This window comes from Atractosteus spatula, chromosome 28, assembly GCF_055471065.1.
Source record: "Atractosteus spatula isolate fAtrSpa1 chromosome 28, fAtrSpa1.hap1, whole genome shotgun sequence".
NCBI lineage: Eukaryota > Metazoa > Chordata > Actinopteri > Semionotiformes > Lepisosteidae > Atractosteus > Atractosteus spatula.
The window spans coordinates 5604272-5631599 of record NC_142733.1 but is presented as its reverse complement, the minus strand read 5'-3'; the positions used below and the strand labels follow the sequence as shown (position 1 = coordinate 5631599).

At 46.9% G+C, this 27328-nt stretch overlaps 1 protein-coding gene across 2 annotated transcripts in view; it reads left to right on the top strand.

Moving 5' to 3' along the window:
- Positions 1–9924: 9924 nt before the first annotated feature.
- The window catches only part of arhgef18b (Rho/Rac guanine nucleotide exchange factor 18b), a 64050-nt gene continuing 46646 nt past the window's right edge, over positions 9925–27328 (top strand). Inside the window, exons 1-9 of one of the 2 annotated variants that reach the window (XM_088907507.1) lie at positions 9925–10000; positions 14797–14924; positions 15028–15488; positions 17122–17242; positions 18087–18201; positions 18825–18879; positions 21005–21082; positions 21882–21987; positions 24176–24353. In XM_088907507.1, coding sequence (XP_088763633.1) covers positions 9925–10000; positions 14797–14924; positions 15028–15488; positions 17122–17242; positions 18087–18201; positions 18825–18879; positions 21005–21082; positions 21882–21987; positions 24176–24353 — 1318 coding nt within the window. Of the gene's footprint in view, positions 10001–14796; positions 14925–15027; positions 15489–17121; positions 17243–18086; positions 18202–18824; positions 18880–19636; positions 19654–21004; positions 21083–21881; positions 21988–24175; positions 24354–27328 lie in introns of those variants that run through there. The other variant, XM_088907508.1, reaches the window with a different exon arrangement.

Here is a 27328-nt window from a genome sequence, read left to right as displayed (position 1 = left end):
GATATTCCGTTTCCATGTTGATGTGAAGTGATGTTGAAGCACGCTGGAGAGAGGCCTGGTCCGCCTGACCCAGCCACTGGCTAGTTGCTTATATTGCCAGGAGCATCGTGGGTTGTTTCAGCACTGGGTGAACTTCAGCAGTGTGGCCAATTAATCAATTAAGGTGCAACTAGGAAGATAAATGACTAGTTTGAAGGAGAAAGCCTAGGGTGCATTTAAAAAGTATTTAATTTTACCTTTGCTAGGACAAACAATAGGGAAAGGTGAATAAAGAAGATTTGAGGCTCCATCATCTGGCTTTTGTCTGAAATCTCTTCGGCGCATCCTATTGATGGCATTATTGATGGGGAAAACATCATGCCCTGTACTTCATTCATGTGTGATGGATGCCGTAACCTTGTGGCCCTCAGTCTCACCTCTCCTGCTTCCAGGGCCCTCCAAGAGGCTGGGAAACATATTTCACACAGTCTGGGGCTCAGTGAAACCATGTAAACCATGCAAGCCCTGCCTCTTCCTCCACCACTTCCTTGAAGCTGGGCTGCCGAAACATCACAGAAGGCCTGTGTCAGACTTCTGGGTTCACTTGCCAGGTATAAATACCCCACGACAGATCGGCAGAAGGAAATGCTGATGCCCTGTCACGTCAACTCGTCATTTTAGGTTGGTCTCAGGCCCAGCAGCAGCAAACGGATGGAAACCAGCTATTTCCTCTTTTCTAAAATCCCCCTGTTACTACTGTAAGCACTATGTGCTCATCTGACACTAATAATTCCATTTCGAGATGCCAAATGTTTCAAACTCTTCAGACAGACTGTGTCGCATCTCAATTCATGTAGCTGCGCTCCCTGCTACTGATAATTCGGATCCATGGTGTAACACTGTGTGGCGTGAGACCTTAGCGTTTTGTAGCTCACCTTAACATTAGAAAAGGGTAAAAATCAGAGGCCATTTAGCCTGCTTGGTACTGTGTATCTTAATGATTCAAGGACCTCATCCAGCCTGTTCTTGAAAGAAGCCAGGGTATCAGCTTCAAGAGCGTGGCGGGTTGACTTGTTCCACACTCCCACCACCCTTGCGGCAAAGAAGTGCCTCCCGTTCTCTGATTTAAATGCACCTCCGTGTAGGTTCCCCTTGTTCACTGGTTTGTGGAAACCCCCCCATTCCCCTTTCACCAAAAAAGGTGCTTTTAGTGTACATCTGCGTGTTATTTCCAGTCCATTTTAATTGTGTCTTTAAAATCCGTTTCGGAGGTATGGTCTTCAAGTATTTATTTTCTCAAACAAAAGTTGGCGGACAGGAGAACGGAAGGAAATGATGTCGCTTGTACAGTCACAAACGTTTCATCACACCCTGCTTCACATGCCGTTTCTCTTGCAGGCTAGAGAACTCCCAGCCTCTCCCTGCTCTGGTGTGCTTTGACGGGACAGCAGTGACCGATCAGCCCCGTGAGCGACAGAAATAACACACGCAATCATAGAAGTCATAATTTATTTGTGTCAGACAACCATTTTGATATAGGATTCTTTTCAGTACCCACAATAGCGGGTGGACAGCAGTTAAAACGCCAACATCTGTGATCTTCTCACTGCAAGAGGATCTGAGGAGACGTGTTCTTGGACCGTGCAGGGGCCTGAGCTCTGGACTCTGTGAAGCCGGTGGGGGGGAGATTCTGGATGCTGCTGAGGTGGGGGCTCTTTCACTGGAGGGAGAGTCTCCTTTTGACTGCTGTCTGACAGGCTGGGGGTCTCCCCCCGGCCCTCTGCCGGCGCCGGCGACTGCAGCGGCCCCTGATCCTCCGCTGTGTTTTCCTCCCCGTCCCCCCAGTCGATGATCTCGTCCCAGCCGTCCCAGCATGCCCAGTACTTGTCGTCAGCCCAGGACACGCTGCCCTCGACGGCGGCCGCCGCCTTCTTCCTGCGGAAGGGCAGCACCCCGTCGTCCGCCGGCAGGGTGCTGTAACAGAGCGGCGCCGCGGAGGTCGCGCCCGGGCGCCAGACCCTGAGCTCCTCCCTGTCCGCCCCCCCCCAAGTCCGGCGTCTCGCGTTTCTGCCGCCGTCGAGGGCCGGCTTGTTCTCCGAGCGTCCCGGGAAGCCGCCGGAGTGCCCCCGGCCCTGCCCCGCGGAGGGCGGGAGGGCCCGCGGCGGCTGCTCTGCGGCGGCGGCGGAGTACGGTCTCCATTCCTCGCGGCGCGGCCTCGGGCCTCTGGAAGAAAAGGCCCTGGGGCCGGCCTCCCTCCTGAACCCCTCTGCCTCCCCGCCTTGCTCTCTGGCCGCGTCTGCCTGCGCTCGGAAGGCCTCTCTGCTGCTGGCGCGTGGCTCTGCACGTGGTTTCTCATTCGCCGCCCCTCCGCGGCCCCTCTCCTGCTTGGTTATGGGGGCCACCCTCCTCAGTATGACAACTTTGCCCCCCTCCCCGCCTCTGATCCCCGCAGGGCCTGCGTCGGGCCCCCCTCCTCGGTCTCGCGGGTCTGCCCTGGCCTCCTGCCCTCCAGCTGTCCCGCTCCCACAGTCCGGCTCCCCGTCGCCTCTGCCGGCCGCCGGTCCGCCTCTCCAGGAGGGCCGCGGGAGCAGCCTGGCAGAGGGCGGAGCTCCCGTCTCGGCCGGTCTCCTCTTCTTCCTCTTGCTCGCGTAAGCCTTGAGGAAGAGCTCGTAGCTGGGGCTGTCCAGCCCCAGCCTGTCGGCGCTGCGTCCTCCTCCCTGGGGACCGGCTGGCCGAGACTCCGGGCCGGCCATCTTGGCGAGATCCGTCCAGCAGTGCTCCCGGGCTGTGGAGCAGGAACCCGTGGGCCGGAGAGGAAGAGAAGAAACGAGAGGTATGTTTTTTGATTGTTGGCGTTTTGACTCTATTTTGTCATTTGCAGCTTGGTTTAAACCAGAGATCTGATTCCCATGCCAGCCACAAATTACTTAAACCCTGTGCTTGATGGCTGATTTCCATTCCTCCGCAGAGCAATGTGTGATTAGGAAATAGGTTTTGCTATTACAGGAGCCTGACACAGCAAAGACACATAAGCATAAGTGCTTTGGTCACTGTCCAAAACTATATTGCTGTTTCTAATACTTATTCCACAGCTACTACTAATAATACATTTTTGAAAAATATTGAAACAAGGAATCAACCATGGACAAATGTCCTGTATCTGAATATTAATTAAAAAAAGAAAAAGACAATTAAAAAATAGAACTTTTAAATCAAAATCTGAAAGAGCACATACAGTATGGGCTTAAGAAGACACCTTGGCAGCAGAAAAACAGCTGATAAACCACAGGTGCGTCAGTGCAGCACGTTCAGGACCAGTGGGACAGACATTGCTGTGGCCTCTTGGAGAGAGAATTGGAGAGTCTGTTAGCTCTGTTCGCCAGTAACCTAACAGAACTACATTCTCTGTATAACTGGTCCTTCCTGGGATTCTGTCCTCAGAACTCCATGACATCATGTAGCCATGGTGACGGGATGTTTGGATTTGGCTGCGGGGATGCTGATTTTGATTATTCAAAATACAACATATTTCCATCTCATTGACTTGTCATCAAGTACTTTTTATAATGCAACAGTGATTTTAACAAAGACAAAAATAAAGTTAAGGAACAGCATACACTTTTTGAAAAGGTTTCTCCAGGGGAAAAAGTTGTGAGGTGGAGAGACATCGTAGTACTCATTTTGTAGCATGTAAACTTAAAAATCAATTAAATAAAGCTCTTCAAGAACAGACTGAGGATCTTTTCTGTTTATATGAGCCTGTCAAAACATAATTGTAAACGATACCATGTACCAGTACAAACAGTTTGTCTTTTAACCTGAAAAGGAATACTTACCTGGAGACTGATTCACTTTGGACAGCCGAGGTAGCTGCTGGTATCTATCCTTGGCCTGAGGCAGCACAGTTGTTTCCTGACACAGTTGTCTCCATGGTTACCAGGTGATGATGTCCCTGTTTGATGAAGTCATAATTCATTTCCTGACAGTTTTTTTCCCCCTAGTTTTACACTAAAATAGCTTTCTTTTTTTCTGTTGCTATAAGTTCAGTGCAGTGCCAATCTTGGACGCACTTCCCTTGTTCTACACTGGGGGAAAATATATCTTTTTTGGCATCAGTTGATTGGTCTGTAATGATTGTGAGCTTACTTATTTATGGACGGAGAGCATTTGCCAAAATGGGGTGTTTCTGCATTCTGTCTGCAATTGCAGGAATGTATCGTTGATTCAGCCAAGAACTATGCTGTAGGCTGTACATGCAGATGATGAGCCTGGACTTCTCTGCTCTGTGTACCTGCACTGGAATGAAACTGATTGAGAAACCATGCCACACAGTGGGAACTCTCCTGTCCTTGCCTGCGACTGTCTCTGCACATAATTGCAGACCTCATCTTGAGAGTTTTAATGTGGAAACATTTTGGGAAATTCGAACGGACATAACTCTCCCTCCTACCCCCTCACCCCCGCTGAAGAATGCTCAGATGTGTTAGCAGACGCTGTTAAATGCCACACAGTGGCCTGCCCTCGTCGTGTTCATTCACAGCTGATGTGGAACTTAATCCTTCTTTGGTGGCTATTACTTCTGTCTGGCATCTGAGCTATGGAAATTGCCCTGTTTCGGAGATCAGTAGACACCACCTTAAAATGGAGAGTGACCACATCATTGCTCTCATTGCGTTCAGCCTAATAGGGCCACAGTTTACAAACACAGCATGCAACATGAACGCTGCTCCACGTCACTGTTGCCATTACGTTTCAACGCGGCCAGTTTCCACCAGCTTTCCTCCAGCAGAAAGACTCCAAGTGATACACAATCCTTTTTCTTAACGTGAGCAGGAAGGGTTCTGGTAATCCGGTCTGTAGAAGGCCAGGTGGGTTTCTAAGGCAGGCTTTGTCAGAAGGAAGACAGATACGGAAACGTTTTACGATTCCAGCGAGATTTATTTTTCCTTTTTTTTAAAAATGAAAACTCAAAAATAGCTGAAAAGACTGCTCAAAAATACATGGTTCCTCTTTGGAGAAGACGGATGTTTTGTTTTTTTCAATAAAATTGAAGTTAAAGGAAACATTGAGTGCACAAAGAAATGACGTACGAGGGCAAAGTTCAAATATCTCAGAATCAGTGCTGTAAAAAAACTCACAGCAGGCATAGAACAAAGAAATTATTATTATTATTATTATTATTATTATTATTATTATGCATCGTTTCTGCCAAGACGCTGTTTTCTCTAGGATCTCTCTTTTCAAATCCTCTGTCAAATTATTTTCCAGTATATGACAGAGGATAGCAGTTGGCCCAGTTTTTTTTTTTTTTCGGTCTGGCTGTTTCTAACGCCAATAGAGAATTTTATATTTCCTTCAAATTCTCAGAGACGAGCAGTGAAACTCCGCTTCAGTCGAAACACAAAACGCTGGGCTTCCGCCAGGACCGTGATTGTTCACTGTGTTGTACTGCACGCCTGGTTTAAACAGTGTTTTCATCCTCTTCTGCAAAACCCCAAACAGATTGTTCGTGATAGAATCAGGACGGCTGTTATGACCGCATTTCTCTCACTTTTCTGCACTATGTCTCACCTCCAGTTTGCATCAGGAGATAGTTGTTCCTCTCAAATGTGCTCTCGAAGAGGAGATCTGCCTATAGCCTATGAGTAAGCTGCTAGGGCTGCCTTCTTGTTAGTTTGGAGAAGTCAGCTCTAACACGAGTAGATCATGAGTATATTTTCTGGAGCTTACAAGTACACAGTACAAAGCAAAAATTAATTAAAATTAGACTACATACAGTAGCCTGGGAGTAATGCAGCTTTATTATTATTATTATTATCTGGCCCATTTGGTAGTAATTAATTAATTGAAGTATAGCATCTTATCCAGCTGTCACTTGAAAGAAACCAAGGAGTTTTTCCTTCAGCAACATGGCTGGGCAGCTTGTTCCACCCTCCCACAACCTTTCGGGTAAGGGAGACACTCCCATTCTCAGTTTTTAGTGCACTCCTGTGTAGTTTCCCCATGTGTCTGTGGGTCCCTGTTGCTGTGGTTCTATTGACGGTCCAGTGGGCCGGCTCCGACAATGCATTCGAAGGTTCTGAATATGAATCCTGCCCCCTCACAGTCTTCTCTGTGTAAGACAAAGACATTTAAGCTCCTCTCTTAAACTCTGAAATGAATGAGGTTGCTCTAGTCTGGACAGATTCCTGAGCATATTTTCTATGACAGAGTGACCACAATTGTACACAATATTCTAAATGGGCCTTACTAGAGTCCATTACACAACGCTAATATAACATCTCTTGCTTTGGGTTTGTAGGCATTTAACTTTTCTAAAATTTTGTTTGCTTTTTTATTGTTCTGGTAAATGTAAATGACAAAAAAATGTTTTCCACCAGTGGCCTCTTCTAGCTCCATCTTCCCATTTTGCATTTGGAAACTAATGTTGTTGGCAACTGCAAGCAAACCCTGTACTCATCTCTATTAAAAGTCATCTGCCCAGCGCTTGGCCCAGTCTTGATGTTTCTCCTACACGCAAGTCCAGTGTGGGTGATTTAGGGATCCCCACTACCCCCCGTGAACAGCCATTCGAAAGGGACCAAAAAAATATCCAACAAAAACAAGGTCTTGGCACAGTCCCAGCTCTAGATCTGTGCGACGTTGCGCTTCTGAGCTGACTACTGAAATGCGGAAACCTCACTTTCCGCTGCTGAGCTCATATCTGAAGCCGCAGATTCAGCCTGCAGAAGACAGATCGCAGCAGAGCAGGGTGGGAAATTAACAACAGTGTGAAGTATGAAGTGTGTGGTGGCTGTTGAGGGAACTATTTTTTTTTAAGAAGCCCCTACAGGGTCACACTGCCAGTAATGTCAGGTGGGGGGAGAGGGGTGGTCGGAGACGGACTTTTCCCCTTGCTGTCTCATTGAATTGAGGTCAGGCTCATGCTCCCAGACGGAGGAGGCTTCTGTGCCTGCGGGGGGAAACGACGGGCTTGAGGCAGGACTGGCAGCTGAAGTTGACACACCTGCCGGCACTTTAAATAAAAGCTGTCGCCTCGGACTCCCCACTCCACCTCCCCGTCGGCGCGCTTTCAAAACTGTGAATGAGTGAAGTAGGCGGGTTTCAGCAACCAGAGATGGTTGTAGTGAGAGAAGTGCTAATCCTGTATGAGCTATCAGCGAAAAGGGTTCAGTCGTGAAAATGAAGGCGTTTCCACGGTTTATCAAAAGGCCGGTAGGGACATAAGAGTGGGTTCATTGAAGATACACTCATGCCCTACAGTTGCCTCTTTCGCGTGGGAATCGTTGAACTTTTCTTGACCCAAAGAATTACAAACGCAATCATCTCCCACCGCCTCGTTTTCTTTTCTCTCTCTTTTTTTTTTAAAAAAACGAAATGACAGGCTCGCTTCCGCGCACTTCGTTTCTCCTTTCGCGATCTGCGAACGGCGGGGAACACGTCTGCCAACAGGAACACCAGCACACGAAGTTGAGAAGAAAAAAAAAGAGGAAGCCGCTTGTGTCAAAACCTGCGGTCAATCGGCACCTCAGCTCTGCTCTCCTCCCCGCCTCTCTTCCAGTAGAGCCCGCAGAGAGCGCTGTGACGGGACGGGATGGTTCATAATTAAGGTCCGGGGTACGAGCCTTCTTCTCCTGAGCTGGAGTCGCCACAACCTCTTGGATACCGGGGGGGGGGGGAAATGTTCTGAACTCGTCTGTAAGTTCATTCGAAGTCCTACTTTTTCTGCAGCGTGTGTGCGCGAATGTGTTGGACGCGGGGGGGGGTGTTTAAAGAGTTCGGGGTGTGACTTGTTTCTGTCTCGGTTATACCGCTGAAGGGGAGCTTGGAAAGAGGCGAAATGAGCATATTTGCACCCGCTAGAGCGAGCCTAAGCACCCTTTCAATCGCACTTCGAACCACCGGCATGCATTTGGGTTGGAGTCTGCAGTGCATAACTATAAAGCACATTATTAGCGATGCAGAATCTATAATCAACGCCTCAAGGGCATTAACACATCTTAAAAGGCATACATCTGCACAGAGTTGGTTATTAACTGCTGGAGTATGTGTGTGCTGCCCGACCCACGTCTTCAGCTGGTTTTCGATGGCGCCGAACCCCGACTTGCTCAGTGGTTTGACTTTTGTGCAACGCACCGTCAGGAAGCTGTGCGAGTTATCAGTCAGATCGGCCGTGGCAGTTTTTAAAATAATCGGGCGCGTTCGCTCCCTGCGTTGTTGTGAAGTTGTTGCAGTCGCCGAGTATTGGCGCATACCGAAATAGTGCAATTCACGAAACTATGCTTATGTTATCAGTGATGCAGATTCGATGCTTGATGAAACCTTGTAGCATTCCCTTGTCTGGGAAAAAAACTCGATTTAGTTGTACAGATTACTGTTGATTACTCTGAAGTATTCTGCAAACTTTGAAATGATGCCACTGTAAAAACTTAATCTAATAATATGTAATAAACTGAATGTATAACGTCGTTGCAAGCGAAGATCCGTGCCTCAGGCGGATGTACAGGACGTGTGTTCGTGAGTCCTGCGACTAGAGTTGGTTTTTTTTTCCTTCTCGGCGTTGATGCAGAATTTGTTTTTCACGTTGCGTGAACCATCTCGCTGCTTCACAAACGCGACAGAGTCTTATCGTCTTCTTTACGTCTAAACCACAGTCGTGTATCTAGCGCCCAGCTCCTCAATCCACCAGCGAGATGAAAAAGAGCGAGATGACTTCGTGACCTATATTCTAGTTGAGAAAATGCAAAGTGAAATCTCTCCACAAACCAGCCAGTAACTGTTCGTGGAGGCTGGCCGGGATTGGTGGGTTTATCAACTGACCTTAATCTCCTTTTACGCTTTAATTACTGAGATGATATTGTCATCCTTTTTCTGCTGGTCTTCTGATATATGGCTCGTTATTAAACGGTAAAATGTGAAATCTTTAAATCTTTAGGGCAGGTTTTTCATGGCGAAGTGACCGAATTTGTAGTCTGCATCACATTTCCAGAGTCTGCCTCCAAAACAACGAGAAGTGGCAATTAAGTAACTCGATAACGGGCATAACTGACCAGCCTTTCAGTGAGCCACCAGGTGGCGGAAAGCACTAACAACTTGGAACTGTAAAATGTGCTTTCATTTAATTGGGACGAGTTTTTTCTGCCCAAAAAATTCAAAAGCGCTGTGCGCGTTTTAAAAATGTTTGCAATCGATCTGAGCAATGAATTCCAGTTGAACTGAAGCTTGCTCTTAGGTATCTTGTGAAGACTTGAGTCTCAGCAGTAGATCTTCAAGGGGAGACGGCAACCTGGAGCTAAACCATTCAGTGGAGAACTTGTAAAATCCACTCTAAGTTTTCCAGGGAGCCCGTGCGGTTTATTCAGAAGGGAGGTTATGTGCTGAGTCAGGCTATTGTTGGTGAAGAAATAAAAATACAGGCGCTTATGCCTGAAAGCGAATTTCTTTTGGCCTCGTTCATCTTTATTCATGCGGGAGTCATGTCAGTGTGTCTGTGTTGCTGATGCTGGCAGCTGATTTTCCTCATCACTGCCCAAGACCAGGACTGTGTTCCAGCAGGTCCGGTCCATTTCTCCAGCACTTCTGAGCTCCTACCAATATTTCAAGTGTTAATCCTTACCTGCTTCCTTTGCGTACAGTTTCCTTGGCTGTAGGGTAGGGAGCTGAAGCTCAGATTCCACTCTTTTCCCTCGTCCTTTCCAGTGCCTTAGTCTCTCACCTCTCCCTCTCGCCCCTCCTCTTTCTTGCTCCCTCCCTGGTGTCCTCTCTCCTCCTCCTCCCGGCTCCCTCTTCCCTGCTTCATTCACTCCGTCCAGCCCTCCCTGTACCAGAGCCCCCGATCCTCCTCTCTCCTCTAATGAGCTGATCCTTCCCTGCTCCTGCACCGGCACCGGGAATCCTCCTCACACTCGTCCCCGCGATCCCACCTCTCGTCCCCGGACCTCCCCAATGGCGGACTCCCCCCTTAACAACTCCTGGCCTTCCTTTTCCAAGCTGTGGATGAAACGCTGGTCCTTCAAACGAGGTAGAATGTTTGTCTGTCCATCTCCTTGCCTGGCTCCTAGTTCTTTTTGCTTCCCTTTTCCCAGTGGGAACGCTAAGATTGGTGGATTCCCTCCATCTGAAGCCAGAAAGAAACTTTCTTCAACTTGTCGAGCTATTTCTGTTCAGTTTCCTCGTCTTTCCAGAGAGCGGCTCAGTGTCCCAGCTGTCTCAGTTTTACCTTTGCCCTCCGGCTAGCTCAGTCTGAAGGTAAAATGAACAGCTGGGGTGTCTTCTAAGAGCAGAAGCTGTGCGATGGAGTATTGGGCTTTCTCAGCTAACTGCACTTCACTTTGATTTCGTAGTCAAAATTAATTATTCGCCTGCTGCCAAGGAAACGAATTCTGACTTCACCCTGGTTTTGTTCCATTTGATCTTGATAAAAATTAAGGAGCGTGTCGTTGATTTTATTTTCATTTTGTTGCATGAAGTTTTTGTTTGTTTTTTTTTTACAGCAGCACCACAGGGTGTTTGATAGTTTGTGATAAATGAACCCGCCTGTCCTAGGCCACAGATGATGCTGTAAATCTTGGTTAAAGTGAACTGGCGTAGGTGGGAAACTGTTGAATAAAATGTAGACCAAACATCTGTCTGAACCCTTTGAAATGGGTTTCTCTGTGCTGCTGAATTGTGATTGTTGAACTGCGACAGGTATGTTAAGGTTAGACGGCTGTTTAAACAAATAATCCATCTGCTGAGGAAAGCACAGACTTTCAGCTGCGCTGTAAATTCAAATAGCTTGCGGTCAGATATCGCTCAGTGCTGTAGAGCTTCATATGGTGCACAAATGGGAATATTTACAGCCTTATCTGACATCTTGAATGATCTGTGGCATGGAGGTCGGCGCGACCGCCTCTCAGCTCTGGGGTGCAGACTTCGGTTCTGGATTGAGGCACAGTCTGTGTGGAGTTCGCATGTTCTTCCCATGTTGTTTTTCCGGGTGCTGGAGTTTCTTCAACCTTCCAAAAACTAGTTGGCTAAGGTAATTGGAGTTTGTGTGTTCTTCTGAGATAGACTCCGGATTCCTTCAGTCCTCACCTGGAATAACCAGCTTCCTGATGATGCTGGATGGATGATATACTCATCCCCACCTCTTACTCTGTCGGCAGTTCTGACTCTTAATGTATATCTGGGAAGAGATCTCACCTCAAGTAGCCACCCTTGATTTAGTGTGGGTGTAGATTTAATGATAAGTTGGATGTTTTTTTTGGTTTCTCCCCTGATTAGATGGTTCAGTGGTTACTGTGCACAGAGACAGAGGTCAGATGAGGGACTAACAGATCCCGGACTGATCAGTAGTGTGTGCCGCTGTGTGGTGAGGTGACATGATTATCTGAGCAGACATTGAGAACCAAAACTGTCTCTGTCTGCATGAGTAGAAGTGAACCCACACATTTATGGCAGTCTGTTTCCTTTTTTGAAACCGGCAGTATCATTCTGTTGGGGGGGCATAACATTGCCTGGAGTTTCCTTTAACCCCACACGATTACCAGTCAGTCGTTCCTCGCAGGCCTGCTGAGAGGAGGGCATTGTGGGGCTCAGCTCGGCAGGAGTGGGCTGTGCTCAGGAACAGCAGCCCTCCCTCCTCTGTCCCACTCTGTCCTGTCTTCCACGTGTCTCACATGACCTTTGTCTGCTCCCCCACTGGCCACAGTCTGCAATCCCTGGTCACAAGAGTCAACCCCAAAGCCAGATGAGTCAAGCGACCGGAGCCTTAAGATGAGCACATGCAATCCTGCTTGCAGAGAGGTGGAGACTCCTTCTGCTTTTTATTGTTTTTGCTCACAGAAAGAGTCCAATCACGCTGTGCAGGCTTATGTCTCATTAAATCCCCCATGAATTAGTGCTGTCACCCACTGTTTGTAATAACAGTTGAACGATTAGTAATCAATAATATCTCCTGTAACGGGCCGGCATGCTAGTCAGATTAAGCACAGCTTGTATGGGGACTCTCAGCACTAAAATAACTCTTATAATCCTGTGGATAAATCTCATACTGACATAACTTAAGCCCTCAGATTCCTCAGCTTTATTCAGCTGTACTCCTGTGTATGGTTTGTCAACAGGAGAGGAGCTGGCTGCTAATGTTTCATGTGCTGTGTGAGCAGAGAGACGGGGAGCGACAGACCTAAACAGTCAAGAGCTCAGGGTGTGTTATGTTTAATCCAGAGTAATGTCAGATCAGAACTGTGAGGCCAGCCATAAAAGGATATTATTACTGTACAAGCAGCATGCTGTTCCAGGCTTGTGTGCAGTAAGATGAACTGTAAGCGAACCATACCTGCTCACCAAGAAACTGTTAGTGATTCAGGGAAGGGAGAGAGGGTATGCTTTCTTCTGCGTCCGTCCAAAGCAATGATATAAATGTTATTGTTCACTGAAAAGCATGTGCAAAAAAAAAATAAACCCACTTGCTTGGGAGAGGTGGACACGGTTCTCTTGGGGTAACAGGGTCACCTGTTTCTTCACTGTCTCGGTGACCTCAGCGCTGGACTGATGTGAACGTTGGCCAGACCAAAACCCCTGAGAGACCGGGATAAGGTCTCATTTTTATTTCAGCCCCTCCTCCCTCGCTGTCTTCGGGGGGGGGAAAGAATTGTCTGATTTTAATGGTGCAGTGGTTAGCATTGCTGCCTCGCTGCGCTGGGGCTCGGGGTTCAGTCCCTGGGGTGCTGTCTGGGTGGAGTTTGTATGCTCTCCCCGTGTTTGCAAGGGTTTCCTCTCATGCTCCCAAGACATGCTGGTAGGTTGACTGGCTCCTAGAAACATTGGCCCTGGTCTGAGTGTGTGGTCTGTCCTGTGATGGACTGGTGTCCCATCCGGGTTGTGTCCTGCCTTGTGCCCGTTGCATGCTGGGATAGCATGGGAACCCCCCCCCCCCGCGATCCTGAATTGGAAAAAGTGGTTAGAAACAGGATGAATCCCATGACAAAATCAATCCAGCAGATATCTTCCGATTAAACAGTGAAGCATGAACCAGAGAGCACAAGTGGGAAGTATGTAGAATTGCATTCAAAACTGAGAACAGGAGGCATGTTTTTACCCAAATGTTATGGAAGTGTGGAACAAGCTAGCCAGCCACATAGCGAAAGCAGATACCTCGAGTCCCTTCAAGAACTGGCTGAATGAGATCCGTCGATCGATAATCTGCTCGCTACAAGAAGGGCTAAACGGCCTCTTCTCTTTTGTGACCTTTCTTTTGTTCTCATCATCCTGATCCGAACCAGCGATCTGTGTGGGAATGGGAAGCACTTATGCTGCACTGAGCTCGACGTTTTCCCAGCACTTGGCTTGGAATCCCCAGTAATAGCTGCAGGCTTTTGATTGGAGTTCTGTGCCATTCATTTCGAGCTTGTACTAACAGTAGTAAAGCACTATCTGAACTTTCCAAATGCTTATGCCGTCCTGTCTGATGATTGCTTTTTTAGATATTCTGATTCTTACCTTTTTTTTTCCACCAGGAAAATATTTCATATTACAGCCTTACTTTTGTCCTGCCTTCCTTGTGTATTGCTCATGATGTTTATTTGTTTTAAGGATTGTGTACTGTTGTACCAAGGAACTAAAGAACATGAGAGTTTGTATTTTATATATACTGTCTAGCTTCTAATCTATCTAGCTTTTATATGTGTTTTTTCCAGTAGATAATTATTCCAAACCAATCAAAATCCAGAATCTGAAAATGCTTAATTGAATTAAAATGAATCCTGTTATGACGTCAATGAACTGTTCAGTTTTGTGAACTGAGAGCTCAGCCAGAGCGAACCTCTGCAGGTGTGTGGGTCCCCTGCAAGAGAATTGGGAACCCTATTCTACTAGGCAGGAAGAGCACAGCTGCCCATGTAATGCTGAGCGGACAGCCGTAGTCATGCTCGCCACACGAGTCAAGTCCCATTATGAGGAATAAGGGAAAAAAATAATTGCTTCCATAAATCCTTTGGCGTACGTCAGGGCTGACTCTGTCAGAATTGCCTGTGATGGTTTATATTGCGTGTTCTCAGCTCAATCACTTTTAGTGCAGTGCCTCGGTGATCCCTGCCTCCCAGGTTCATGGGCGTTCTTAGTATTGAAAACAGCAATGGCCTGATCTCTGTTATGTGTCTGGTGTTAGTTTGATTAATTGTCTTGCCCATCAAGCTGAGCGCTGCATAATGCAGAGAGTTCAGGGTGTTCTGTCAACAGTCAGTGTTATTATTTAATGTGAATCCTCCCTGTTCTGCAAAATGTCAGTTTACCTAATTGCCTGTGAAGTTCTGTGGATGTCATTAGAACACACACAGGCATGGAGAGAAGGCTTTGTGTGTAAGGTCTGTGGATCTCCACTGATAGGAAATTCCTTAACCTACGCTGCATCCGTTCCCTATCCCCTAATCCAATTGTAGATTTGATCAGGATCTCTTCATGCATTTTTTAATCTACATGGGCTTTAACTGTGCATTATACACTGACATGTCCCTGTGGAGGTGACAATTAAATATGAAGATGAAAATGGATTTTTCAGAGCCAAGATGGTTCAGTTAAACGGTGGGCTGCTGTTAGGGCCAAATAACCTGACGGGAAGCGCAGACGATCTTCCTGTGCCAGAGCCCTGGCTTCAGATTTGGCACGAGCCATGAAAAATGAGGATGAGTGTGACAGGTGTGCGCGCAAGTCTGATTCTTCCTGGCTTTGTTCCCCTGTGTGTCTGCTGGGGGGCTCGGGGCTGCTGGATAACCTGCCTTGCCTCTGGGAGCAGCTGCGGTCCTGGTTCTGACCGGGCTGTCCCTCCGTGTCCCGCAGGATCGGAGTGTAAGCCGTGTTCGCGGGAATACTCCAGCGTCTCGGGAACAGGATGCGTGTCGCCATCCTCCCTGTCCCCGCCTTCCATCGCGGAGGACGTGTTCTTCAGCAGCACCACTGAGGAGAAGGTACTGACCCCGAGAAAGCTTTTTTTCGGGTGACCGGTAAACCTAAGGCCTTGTCCTTGCGGGGTTTTGTTAACACGGTTGTGTGTCTCTGGGGGTGTTGCAGGATGACTCCTCCGGCGATACGGATTTTGAGGACCGCACGCTTGATATCGACGGCAGCATTGAAGACATTCTCTCCCTAGAGCCCTCCCTCCGCGGGACGGAGTATTTCAGAGACTTGGGGCTGCAGGTCCCGGAAGCGAGCAGCCCACCGAGGGGCTTACAGTCCCGCCACACCCCGCAGCCCGAGCCCACCAGCAGCTCCTGCCCCGGGTCCCTGTCTCACGCCGAGCCCGCCGCAGGCATGCAGGAGGGCAAAGCCGTGGACACCCGGGAGTCGGGCGCGGGGAGCCCCAGCGGAGCGGCGGGGACACCTCCCGCAGCTGTCTCGGCCTCGGCCCAGGGGGATCCGGAGTTCCTCGAGGCCGAGGAGCCGGAGTCGTTCCCCATTTTGGTGAGGTCCATGTCCACTTCGCGAAGACACAGCTGGGAGGTGCCGGTGTCTCCGGTGGACTTGGGCAGAAGGTGAGGGGGGAAGGGGGTGGGGGAAGGGGTGGCTTCTAACCCACTGAGGTCTTTAATGTACTTCAGTAGGCCAGTGGGAATGTGTAGGCAGCAGTCAAGTCATCAAGATCCTTTAATAGGCCAGTACCGGGTCTTCCAATCCACTCCATTGCAAGGCTCAGACAACACCAGAAGCTTAGGAAGGCATCTGGATTGAAACTACCGCATTGGAGTGAATGGAAAGAGCTGCAGGCTCTTTGAACATTGTTTTTAATATCATTGGCTGCTTCATAGGTTACCCGTTCGCTCTCAGATCCTGTGTCCTGCCTTCCTAGACTATGCTCTGGACCTTCAGTCTTGAGCACCCAGCACACACGCCAGTCCAAAAATCCACCTTAATTGCCATGTGCTCAATTGCACCTGCCCTTTCTGCCCCATGCATTCATGCAAGGGCAGAAGTTCACCCTTCTCCAAGGCATTTTCTCAAGGCCATTGTTCAAACACCAGCATTGTAAAAAAGGAAACGGGAGAGGCATGATTTGAGGAAAAAAAACAAGGAATTTTGAGGTAGTTGTATTTATGAGGGGATGGAGTTCCCATTCTCAGTGTTGAAACTCTGCTGTGGTTCTTTCAGCACAGCAGTGTCCTTACTGTCCAGCAGGCAGGATATGGGCTGGACTAGCAGTCTTTCTGCCTGAGCTAGAAACTGGAATTTAGTAGATCAGTTTGTTAGCTGAGTATACCACTATTTCATAGAATTTCAGCTGTGGTCTTATGAGTCAGCATCTTTAGCAGTACCTTATTCTCCTAAAAAAATGGCAGCAAATCCAAAGAACACAAAAAAATCCAATTGACCTCTTCATTCTATTTTATTTAAAGCGAGCGTGTCATAGGGTGTGAAGCCTGTTTTAACGAAACGGCAAAACCCTTCAAAACCACATCGCCAATTTTAGACTTTTTGCATGAGGCCTGTTTTGGTTAAGATAACTGACTTCCTCATTCAGGCGGAAAAGAGAAATGGCCCGCCCGCCTGCCCGCCACCTGGCAGGTGATGCCTCTCTGTTGCAGTGGCATTGGGGAGCCATTGTACTCTCACAGCTGGAAAAATACTGTGCTGCGCTTAGACGCGTTTCCTGTTAACCTGTGAATCTGTCACTTGTATATGGTGTTGCGGTTACCCTGTATGACGCGCTATAAATAGAGCGGAGAGAGAGATCAGTGAAAGTGGACGACCCCGAAGGCAATCTCTGGGCCGCCCGTGGAAGTACAGTGATGTGACTGGCAGCTCGGTACTTCTGCACTGCAGGAAGTGGTCTGTTTTTATGTATTCTAACCAGCGGTTAGTTTTATTTAACTGGGCAAACTACTCTTAGGTTTTGTATGTAAAATAAACTTATTACTACTTAGCTTGTGCAGTTCACAGACCAGTTATTGCATTAAAACAGCTGTGGAAGTATCTGGTACAAGTTATTTTTAGGCATCTATGGCTATAGTATATCATATATCACCAAGCTGCCATAACCCCCCCCCCAAAAAAAAACATGCAGCGTTGATGAACGTGGGCCAGGGGAACTGCCTGCAGCTTTCAGGTTGCTAGAGCAGAATCGCAGGACCCACAATGAACTCTGGCATGGTCATCTTTGATCTCCCCAAGGTTTAGTCTGGACACAACAGCCATGGACAGCGATGGAGACAGAGAAGAAGACGGTTCGCCCGAGACATCCCAGGACCAGCGGAAACTGTCCTTCGTTTATCCTGATTGCCCCACTGGGGAGGTCAGTGCCTGTGTGAAAGACAGGAATGAATGACAATGGGGAAATAACAGGATCCCAAGCTGAAGGATAACATTTCAGTAAAACTGGCTTATGTGATAGGCAGGCCTCTTGTGTAGTGGCTCCATTGTGTCCTCTGTCAGTACAGATTCTGGTGTGCAGATGTTTATTGGATCTGCCGTAAAGCACAACCAAGAGCACAGGATGATAGTAAAACACATCTTAGTGCATTAACGAGTATACACTCAGGAGTTGTGCATACTGACCCCCAGATCAGTAGTGTTTGCAGGTACTGTCTTCCTAAAAAATGTCCATAAAAACGATGACTAGTTCCTGCACAAAGATCCTGGTTATTGAGAATCTCGTTGTAAAGGTGCCCACCCCCCCAGCACTGGCTATAATCTGTTCTTTCAGAGGTGCAGCTTCCATTAACGAGCACCATTGGTTTGAGCCCCAGCTTGGGATTCTGAATGAAAAGCTGCAGTAGATTGATTTCTTGCACTGAGGTTCATGGATATAATTAATAGGGAGACGTACTGTTGGCAGATGGCTGTGCCCGAGCTCCTCTCTGCTTTTGTTCCAGCCCGGCTCCTTTGATTAACCAGTGCTGGTTCTCTGGCAGAATTCCAGCGTCTGTCTGGTCGGCAGCTTCGGCGCTCCGAGGTCGGAATGAGGGATGAGGATCTCCTCTCCAAAGCCCGCAGCACTGCGCGCGGAAGACTGGGGCAGATAGCGCGCTGCTGTCGGGGCGGGAATCTGCCCCCACCCCCACCCCCACCTTTCTTTCGGCTCCCCCCCCCCCCCGTCCAGTCGCTCAGGGTTCGTTTCCCCCTTTCTCTCGCTGCAGGACGAGGACGAGGCCGGGAAGCGCTCGCGGTCGAAGTCCGTGGTTCTGATCGCGGAGAAGATCAGCACGGCTCGGATCTCGCGCAGCTGGGAGGTCTCGCTGCAAGGCCCCAGAGGTCAGTGTGTGCAGACGCCTCCACCTTCGGGACTGTAGAATCACTGGGCATTGAGCGGATCTGGACCAAATAGGGCTGTTTCAGAAGAAAACGTCAAAAGTTTTCTTTCCATGCATTGTTGTCCTAGGGTGTCTGACTTTTTCCAACAAAGCTGAAAGCTCTCCGGGAGGGAGCTTTCCCACTGGAAAGTGGTTTAAGCCCAGAGCATTCTGTGATGTTTTCATCATTGGCATAAATCCTTGACATTAATGCCAGCTGTGGTTGTGCTTGATTTGCTCGACTGTCGAAATTATGCCAGCCGTTCAATGGCCACATTGAAATTTGCTCAGCTGTTCTTTTCCAAACGTTTTTATGGGGGTGTATCGGCCAGGCCTGGGTACCTAGGGGATAAAACCACAGAATTTCAGTCAGCGCCAGGTAAAATCACCGACCTGTTATAGTAATCAGGTGCGCTATAGAGGGTAAGACCTGTGGATGCCTATTGATCTTCAGCCATACTTCCTCAAGGGCTTTGTAGCAATGATGGGCTGAGTAATGAACCAAAGCTGAGAGAGAAAAAGGAACGCACTCAATTAAATAGAATATTGAAAATGTATTTCCATCGCTCGATTTTGTTCACACAGCTGAGGAACGGAGCGCAGAAGAGAACGAGCCGAGCCACGAGGAGCAAAGTCGAATGTACGTACTGCACAGGGATGGCGAAATGCACTCAGGGTTCCGAGAAGATGGCAGTAAACTGTGGCTTTCTTCTTCTCCGGGAGTGAAGGGTTCCCCATAATAAGAGGCCCTGACGGGTACCTTCGCCCACGTTTTCATGAGGTTACAAAACCACACTTTCAGTAGGTCTTGCTAGGAAAGTCCTCATCTCCAACAGCACTGAGCCCTCAAAGTCACTTTAAGAGTGCTGTTTCTTATTTACCTTTATGTAGTCTACATATTCTGGTTTACCAACATTAACCTTTTACAGCTATTGCTCCAACAGACTCGACAGAGGTCTACTATACTACGTGTGTGAAATGTTGGCTGTGTTATGTTTAAGGGCTTGCGCTGTTGTTTAGGTTGAGGGTAGGGTTAGGCTTAGGCTTAAGATTTAGTTTATGAAAGCTCATGTGCCTTTCATGTCTTTTGGAGAGTCATAAAAGGATGGAAATCCTTCATATATTATGTAGCCTTTAAGAAGGTGGAATTCCAATATCCTTCTCGTTGACTAAGGTCATATCCTTGCTTTCCATCTTCATCTAGCTTCTACCTTGGTGTAGACAGCGATTCCCCTCCCTTTTAACAGCGGTTAAGCTAGTAGCTGGAGGCACACTGTCCTCAGACTCCACCAGCAGTGATGTACAGGCCTCCCCCTTGTGGCGAGACTGCTGAGCTGAGCACACCGTCTCAGTGTGTTATTTGTTGTAGGCTGATGGTACAGCAGGTCCTGCAGGAGTTAAAGCAGTACCACGGGTAAGTAAGAGGAGGCTAGGGGCTCCCCATTTGGGGATTTGTATTTTTTGCTTGTCTGCCCGCCTTTTGAACAAATCTGTACCAATATGGCTTCTTACGTATTGACTCACTTCCTGCAGCTTGAACGAAGCTTCTCAAGGATGATACAGAGGAATAAACCCCAATCAGTCCAACTGCCTGACGAAATGTAATTCTTCAGTTTCTTCAATTGATCTCAATTCTGATTTTAACGCGTAGCAATCTTTGCCAAGTTTTCCTCTGGGAGGCCGTCATGACGAGGTGTTACACAATGAGAAGCTCCTGTTGGTAGACATCCCTGTCTTTAAAGCAACATGAGAGGCGGTGAGTGCTTCACTGGCTGTTGGCTGGAGTTTTAAAGGCTGGCAGACAAGCAAGAAACAAACTCCCAAAAGCAGGGGTTCAGACCATGGCCAGTTAATGCCTGCTTGCCGTGCAGACTGACCACGGACAGAAGTTGTCTGCTGCCCTGAATAACACACTTACCCCTTTCTGAGAGTGTCCTGCAGCAAGGCAAGCTCATCGAAAGGACACCCTAGAACGCTTGGCTGGGTTTGCCATTATAACACAAGGTTTGTGGTCCAGGAGTGTTCGCTCGCTGCATGTGCAGAGTCCCGGGCACATTGAAATGAGCAGCCCCTCTGCCATCAGGCGTAATAGTGGCGAATAAAAGCATGCTTTCAAGAAGCGGAGAAAATGTCAAATACAGCCATGCCCAGGGGCAGGGCCTGATGCAGATGATTGTGTTGAGGAAACACCAGTGTGGTTTTTTTTTGAGGATGGGGTGCTCATTTTAATATGGTAGGTCTCTGTATACGTTTGTACGCTTGCGTCCATGAAAGCAAACAACTCAGTCTTTTTTTTTTGTCTTTTTGCGTTCTGCTCCTCCTTTGGTTTTGACCCCAGTCAGAGACGAGCCGCGCGATCTTCTCCACCTTATTCCTCCCGCTTGGGTGACAGGGTGGGAGACTGAGGGTGGCATGGGGGCAGGGCGGGCTCTTGCCGATGCCCGAGTCTCGTCTGCCTGGCATGACGTGACGCCCATGTCCTTGCCCCTGTCCGGGGAAAAAAACACAACTGTATCCCTGGGTTCTTCGCTGGCATTGACCAGCTCACTGTTGCCAGAGCTGGAATGGCAGATGCTGCAGTGACGTTGCCTAAAAAATGCTTTTTAAGGCTGAATCACAATTTCACCCGTCCCTGGTGTAATTCTTTTTACTCGCACTGTATATAAAGCAGTTTGCATGCACACCAGGGGCTGATCCCCACTGCGTAGTTCGTGCACTGAGAAAAAAAGGAGGTGTATCTCGTGAGCAGCCTCTGTCTTCTGCAGAGCCAAGCAGAGGCCCGGCCGTGGCGAGGGGAAGGAGGCCTCGGAGAGTGTGACCTGGTACGAGTTTCTCTCCAACGAGTGAGTCGGGGGCTTTTTTTCTCTCTCTCTTTTGCTTTTTGTTTTCAGAAAGACTGACGCAAAGCTTTAGCCAGGTGAGAAACGGATTGTAGGTCCTGCGATAAAATCTAAGTGTAAAATTGTGGCAGTGGTCTATTGTGGGCCTAGGATCCCATGACGTTTTCACCCTGTGTAATATTCTGAGCTGGAGTTGCATTTTTCCTCCCATCTCGTGGCTGTTAATTGAAGTTAATTGAGGTTGAGCCCTGGATGAATTGAATCCAGGCGTGGCTTGTTGGTTGATTAATTCAGCCTCAAGCATAAAAGAGAGGGATTGGGAAGGTTCGGTGTCTTTCATTGATTTCATTTCTGATTCTAATGCGCAGATGTCTTCACCAAGTTTTCTTTTGTCTGGAAACCAATGAGTTTCCAACAGGGTTTTCTTTTGATTTAATACTCGCTGTTTAATGGATAGCCAACCCATGGTAATCAGAGGTCTTAAGACCTCAGGTTTTGGTCCAATATTCACCTTTGCTTAAAGGGACATTGTTATAAGAACAAGAGGGATCTTGTTTCCCTCTTTCCTGACCTATAACTCTGCCGTCACTAGAGGACAAGTCTAAGAAGCTCGGCTGTGGAGACTAGCCCACCTGAGGAGCCACAGTCCTGAAGTGGCCAATTTTGTTTTAATGGTTGTGTATTTTTGTGTCTAGGGGGTTTGAAGTGTCGTGCGAGTGCCTGTCGTTGCCAGAGACAGACACGCCGTCGCTTGTATAAAGTTTGGCCTGAACCTTCCTCTTTCCGGTGCTCTTTCTCGCAGAAACGAGGATGAGGAGGAGCGGACAGAGAAAGTGCGGGGCGCGACAGTGAAACGAAGACTGAGCTCCCTGAAGAACCGAGTCACCGGATCCTTCCAGAAGGACAAGGTGAATGAGAGTCTGAAGCAGCCTTGTGTATTCCAGTTTAAAAGCAGCCTGCCAGCAAAGACTGGCCTCTGCATTTCCTTTTTTTAACTTGCCAGTTATCACAAAACATCAGGATGTTATAAATATGGATGAGTATAAAGTCTGCTAATTAACATTCTTTTCCAGTAGGACAAGGAAGTATAGTGCTAGGGAAGGAGGAGGGAAGAGGGAAAAAATTGTGAAATTCACAAATATACAGTAAATTCAGCAATAAAAATAATCCACCTCTCTCAGTTTCTCTCAAAGATCTCATTCTGGAGTCTCAGCTGATAAGTTGTGCTGATAACTCAGCTGTTAAACCATCACAATCCAGGTGTCTTGGGTTGGGGGATCTCCGCGTTATGTGGCCCCTGGGTTTTCGTCTTATTAAAATGACCACCACCATACATTTTAAGCGAAACGGTGGCCCTGAAAACACACGCCCACTTTTGTCTAGAATTTGAGCTCCCCGGGTGTTGCTGACGGAGGCTTCAGCTCTTTCTGAAGAGCCCCCTTCTCCACTCCTTGCCTTTCAAGGACGTTCGGATATGTCACGAAGTACAGCTCTGTACTTTTCCGGTTTGGGAGCTAAGTGCCGCCTGACTGAGCTCTCTTGCCTCATCTTCCTGTCTGAGGTGAACAGACACCCCCTCCCCCACACACACACACACACACTACCACCACCACCACCACCACATCATCTCCCATCAAGCCCAGTCAGCCTGTCTCGTGTTTTCAGTGCTCGGGACCCCTGCCTGGTACTTCTGCTGTTCTCCCCTCCTGACTTCAGAACCCCAGCAGCGAGTGGTTTGTTTATGCCAGAGACTTTGCCAAGAGTGTGCTTTGCGTGCATCGAGTTCAGTGTGTCTGTGTGGGATTTGGACTAAATTTAGTTAGTGTTCTTCGTGTTGTTTAACTGACTAGGAGAGTGTGCGACATTCTCAAACAGCAGGATCAGAATTTAGATTCGATGGTGGTGTTTAAAATATTCTTATACCACGTCTGCCCTTTTACAATCTGTTTAAATGTGTGTTGTGTCCTTGCTCTAAACGCTACATTTATAGCAGCACAAGAGGTGGCACGAGGCTGCGTCTAATGTATAACAATGGCTCAAAATACCCAGCTGTATAAATGGGCACTTTGGATTGAACCAAATACATTTCTGATCATGTTTTGACTGCCTCATCATCTGTGAGGCTACTGAAGACGTCCGTGAAATCACCTCTGTGGTTTAAATTCCGTTTAAAAATGACTCAAATAGTTCAATTTTAACACTCATCCTACAAACGACACCCGCCCCGATATGAGACTAATACTGAAGGGTGTATTCACAGTACAGATGTAGTTTATTTTGTTTTCATTACAATGTTAAGACTAATCTAGTAAACCTTTTTAGACGTTGTTTATACCATGCAGCTGGACCCAGAATAAATAAAATAAAAATGCTACTGAATTTTCCAGTACAACCCAGCATTCCTATGTGTAATGGGCCAGGAAGGTTAATTAGCTTTAACATCTGGTTACTTGTAATACCTGTCTTTGTATAAAATAAAACAAAAATGGCATTTTGAGCCAGTATTGCGTATTTTTCTAATTCTCCACTTTCTTAGTGGCTTGAAATATTTTGAGCTTCCTTCCGTTGATGTAAGCCAACATAGAATCGTACACAAAGAGTTCTCCTCTCTGACTAAAGAAATAAAAAAGTGCTCATCGTTTATTACAGTTAGTATAGCTGGAGAGTCCAGAAAGACATCTCGTTAGCCTGAGGGTCTATATTTCTTCATAGATTAGAAACTTTTCTGTATGTTACATATGTTCATCTTGGTAATATATTTACACTGATACACAGATCTTCTGTTCACAGTGTATAATACTTTTATGAATTATGAATTGAGCTTTATTGCCCCTAGGGGAATTTGTCTGGGTTTGTGTCTGAGTACAGAAAACCTAATGGGTTCGACAATCACCAAGATCTTTCCCATTGGCAGGGAAGTCAGATATACACAGCATCACGAGGTGACACTTTTTAAAAGTGTAAAAGGACATCTCTTTCCTTCCATTTTTCACAAAACCACCACCTACTAGCATTGACGCAGAAGAAGAAGACTTTCAGAGTGTGCCCTGCTATAAGAGTTAACTATTTTTTTCCCCCCATTTTTCTTCTCTCCAGGGTAAGAATCGAGAGAAAGAGAGGGAGAAGGAGAGAGAGAAGGAGAAGGAGAAGGAGCCAAAAGAGAAGAGACGTGCGAGCAGTGGGCACCAGTTCGTGCCTGGCACCTTCTCCAGCTGTGCCACTTGCACACTGTGCAGCAAAACTCTGGTGAGAAAGAATGGCCTGCAGTGTCTCAGTGAGTATCACCATCGCAGAGCTTGCACACAGCTCAAGGCACCACCTGCAGTGCACTCTTTGGGGAAACCCTTCGCTTGGTGTTGTAACGGCAAACGCAGTTCCTCCTTGACCCACCTGAAACACCCGGCTTAAGGACCAGGTTACTCTGGCACGGCACAAGCAACCTGCATTCAACACGTGCTTTTCACCGTCGGTTGCTCTGCAAAATGGCAGAAGGCTCGGAAGCGTTTTTTTCTTCTTTCTTGCACGCCTTCACCGTGCCTCCTTCCTGTCAATTGCAGCTGACGATTTGGCAGTTTCAGTTTTGAAACCGAAACTTTCAGTATTCATGAGCACCAGGTTCTGGTATTTCAGCAATAGGAAAGGGAGTTTATGTGAACTGATCAGGGTAAAATAGTACAACGAGTGTGTTGCTGAGACAGGGCTTGAACTAGGCATCTCGTGATAGGCACAATCTCAAAATGCCCCAGATTATCTTATCCATTCATGCTTCCTCACAGTACTGCATAGAATTCTTTTCTGTGCCCTGTTCTACTTGAACATCATAACTCTCTCACTGTGTGCACTGTTGAGTGAAGTATAGTTTTGAAGTGCAGAAAATGAAATCTTATGTGCTTTGAAGGATATGATCACTTGAGGCTGATCGCTTTAAAGTCACCCTGCAACACTTTTGCACGTTAAGCTTACCTGCTGGAATGTCTGAGCATGGTAATATCTAGGATTTTAAATCCAATTTATTCAGCATCTCGTATTTCTTAAGCGTGGGGATGAAAAGCAGTGGAACATCACATCTGGTCAGATGGGAGGTTAGCCTTTTGTGAGAAAAAAGTGAAGATCTACAGTATTTAGGTTTAGAATGACACGTTCATTGAACATAACACGATGTATTCACCATTTTGAATCCTCCGCACTCGGCATGGCTGGGCCTGGTCACAGATTCTCTGCCTGTCCCATCAGTTTAACAGCATGCACAGAGACTCGAAGGCCATTTCAAAGCTGTACTGTTTGATTCTCATTGGAAAAAAGAAATACCCCTTTCACCTAATGTGCTCAAAGCAAGGGGTCTCAGTCTTTCTCCTCCTTCTCAAGAATACACAACAAATGAACTAACTGTAAATCATGCAGATGTTTGTCATGAAGCATTAACTACATTTCAGGTCCAAAGGTACCTCGCTGTTGAAGCAGAATTGCCATTTGAGTGATGGAGAGGACTCTCAGGGGACCCTGGATTTCTCTGGCTAACTCGAAATGTTGGCTATTTTGGTTCAGTGTTTTTACTTTTCCTTGGGGGGGAGGGAGTTGTCAGAAAGGAATGCCAGTGACGTGGATTTTAACTTATTTCCATGGCTGCTTGGCAACACGGGTGCGATTGATCAAACTTTGAATTGATACAAAAGATCGTTAGAAACAAAAGCATACTGCTGTCAAGGACATTGTATTTTTCTGCCTTTTTTTTTTTACTCTTAAGGATTTCTTTCTTCTTGCTGGAACACAAGCCTTGACTACCTTCTCCTGAAATTAGCCATTTTGTTTTAAGCTCACAAGAAAGCCTGCTAGATCCGTACAGAAAAAAGCCTTTTTTGCTTTATGGATATCTAGAGAGAAACAAATGCTGTTAAAGAGGAGCAGAGCATAACCTGAGTTACAACAATTAATATTGGCTGCTGATATTTACTCAGAGTTCCTACGATCAGGCACTCTGAGTAAAGATTCTGATCAATGTGAATTAAATATTTGTAAATGACAAGCTAGGCTTCTTCTTACCCGAACTAAGCTATAATAACAATTAACAGCATTGTAATAGTGGAAAGCACAAGTTAGGGCTTTGAGGAAGCTGCTGATTCTCAAATGGTAAATATATTCTACTGCTGATTGTGTCTTTTGCACAACTGTATTAGTAAAGACATACAAACTGTCAGGTTAAATTCAGAACAATAGAAATGGAAGAAAGAGATTTAATTTCTGTTATGGTATCATTTTGGGTCTTCTGTTCTGTTGGCAGCTTTCAGTTTTTGCACTGATTGATTATAATAGTTTATTCCCTTTCTCAAATGTGCAAATATTAGGACCTGCAAATCACTCATCTTTATTACTGTTGTTTTTACTTTTGAAGCTTTTATTCATTGAAGGCTATCACTTCCCCCATTTTTGGCTTGAATAGTTTGGTAAGGGCTTGTGCTTTTGGGTTTGCTGGAGCGTGTGGGAGTAAAATAAAGGCTGTTTAGTAGTATCTCTACCTGGGGTTTGAGCTTCAGTCCTGATTACGGGATGTCATGTTTCAGCCCGACCTGTAAAATAAAATACTACACACAGTAAGCGTTCAGATCTACTGTGGTGTCGGATGAGGAGTGAGCATTTGTGTGGTTTCTAATACAATAGAAAATTGGATTTTCAGTATGAATGTTAGTGGAAAGAAGGACAGTTTTTTTTTGTCAGTAATCAGGATGAAATTTCGTAGTGGAGATCCTCATGGTTCTCTTAATGTGAAACGACAGCAGAAATGTTCTATTCTCTGCGAGAACCCTTTGTAATCATCGTCATTAAATCGGTTCGCTTCTCTTTTTAACCAGCAACGGCCGGCTGTCCGTTCGCAGACACCTCGGCATCCTGCAGCATGGCGTTCTGTGTTGTGGAAACCGTTCTGTGTCTTGCACAAATATTTTGTAAGCTTACTTGGTAAGAGAGCTAGTTGCACCTGTAGTGGCCCAGAACAATCCTTAAGGACATCTGTGCTTCTAAATGCAGTACGGATCCTATTTTGACAATTGTAGCCAATAAAATGAATCGAATCAGGTTTACTTTTGATATTTTGGGCTTGAATCAGGAGTTTCTGATTTTTATCATACTTTATACTTAACATTTATTTTTTTTATTTAATCCGAATATTACACACCTCGAGTACAAGTATATTTGATCCACTTTGGAATGCAGTATGTTATGGCCCATGCTCCAGAGCTGAGAAAGATGAGTTTT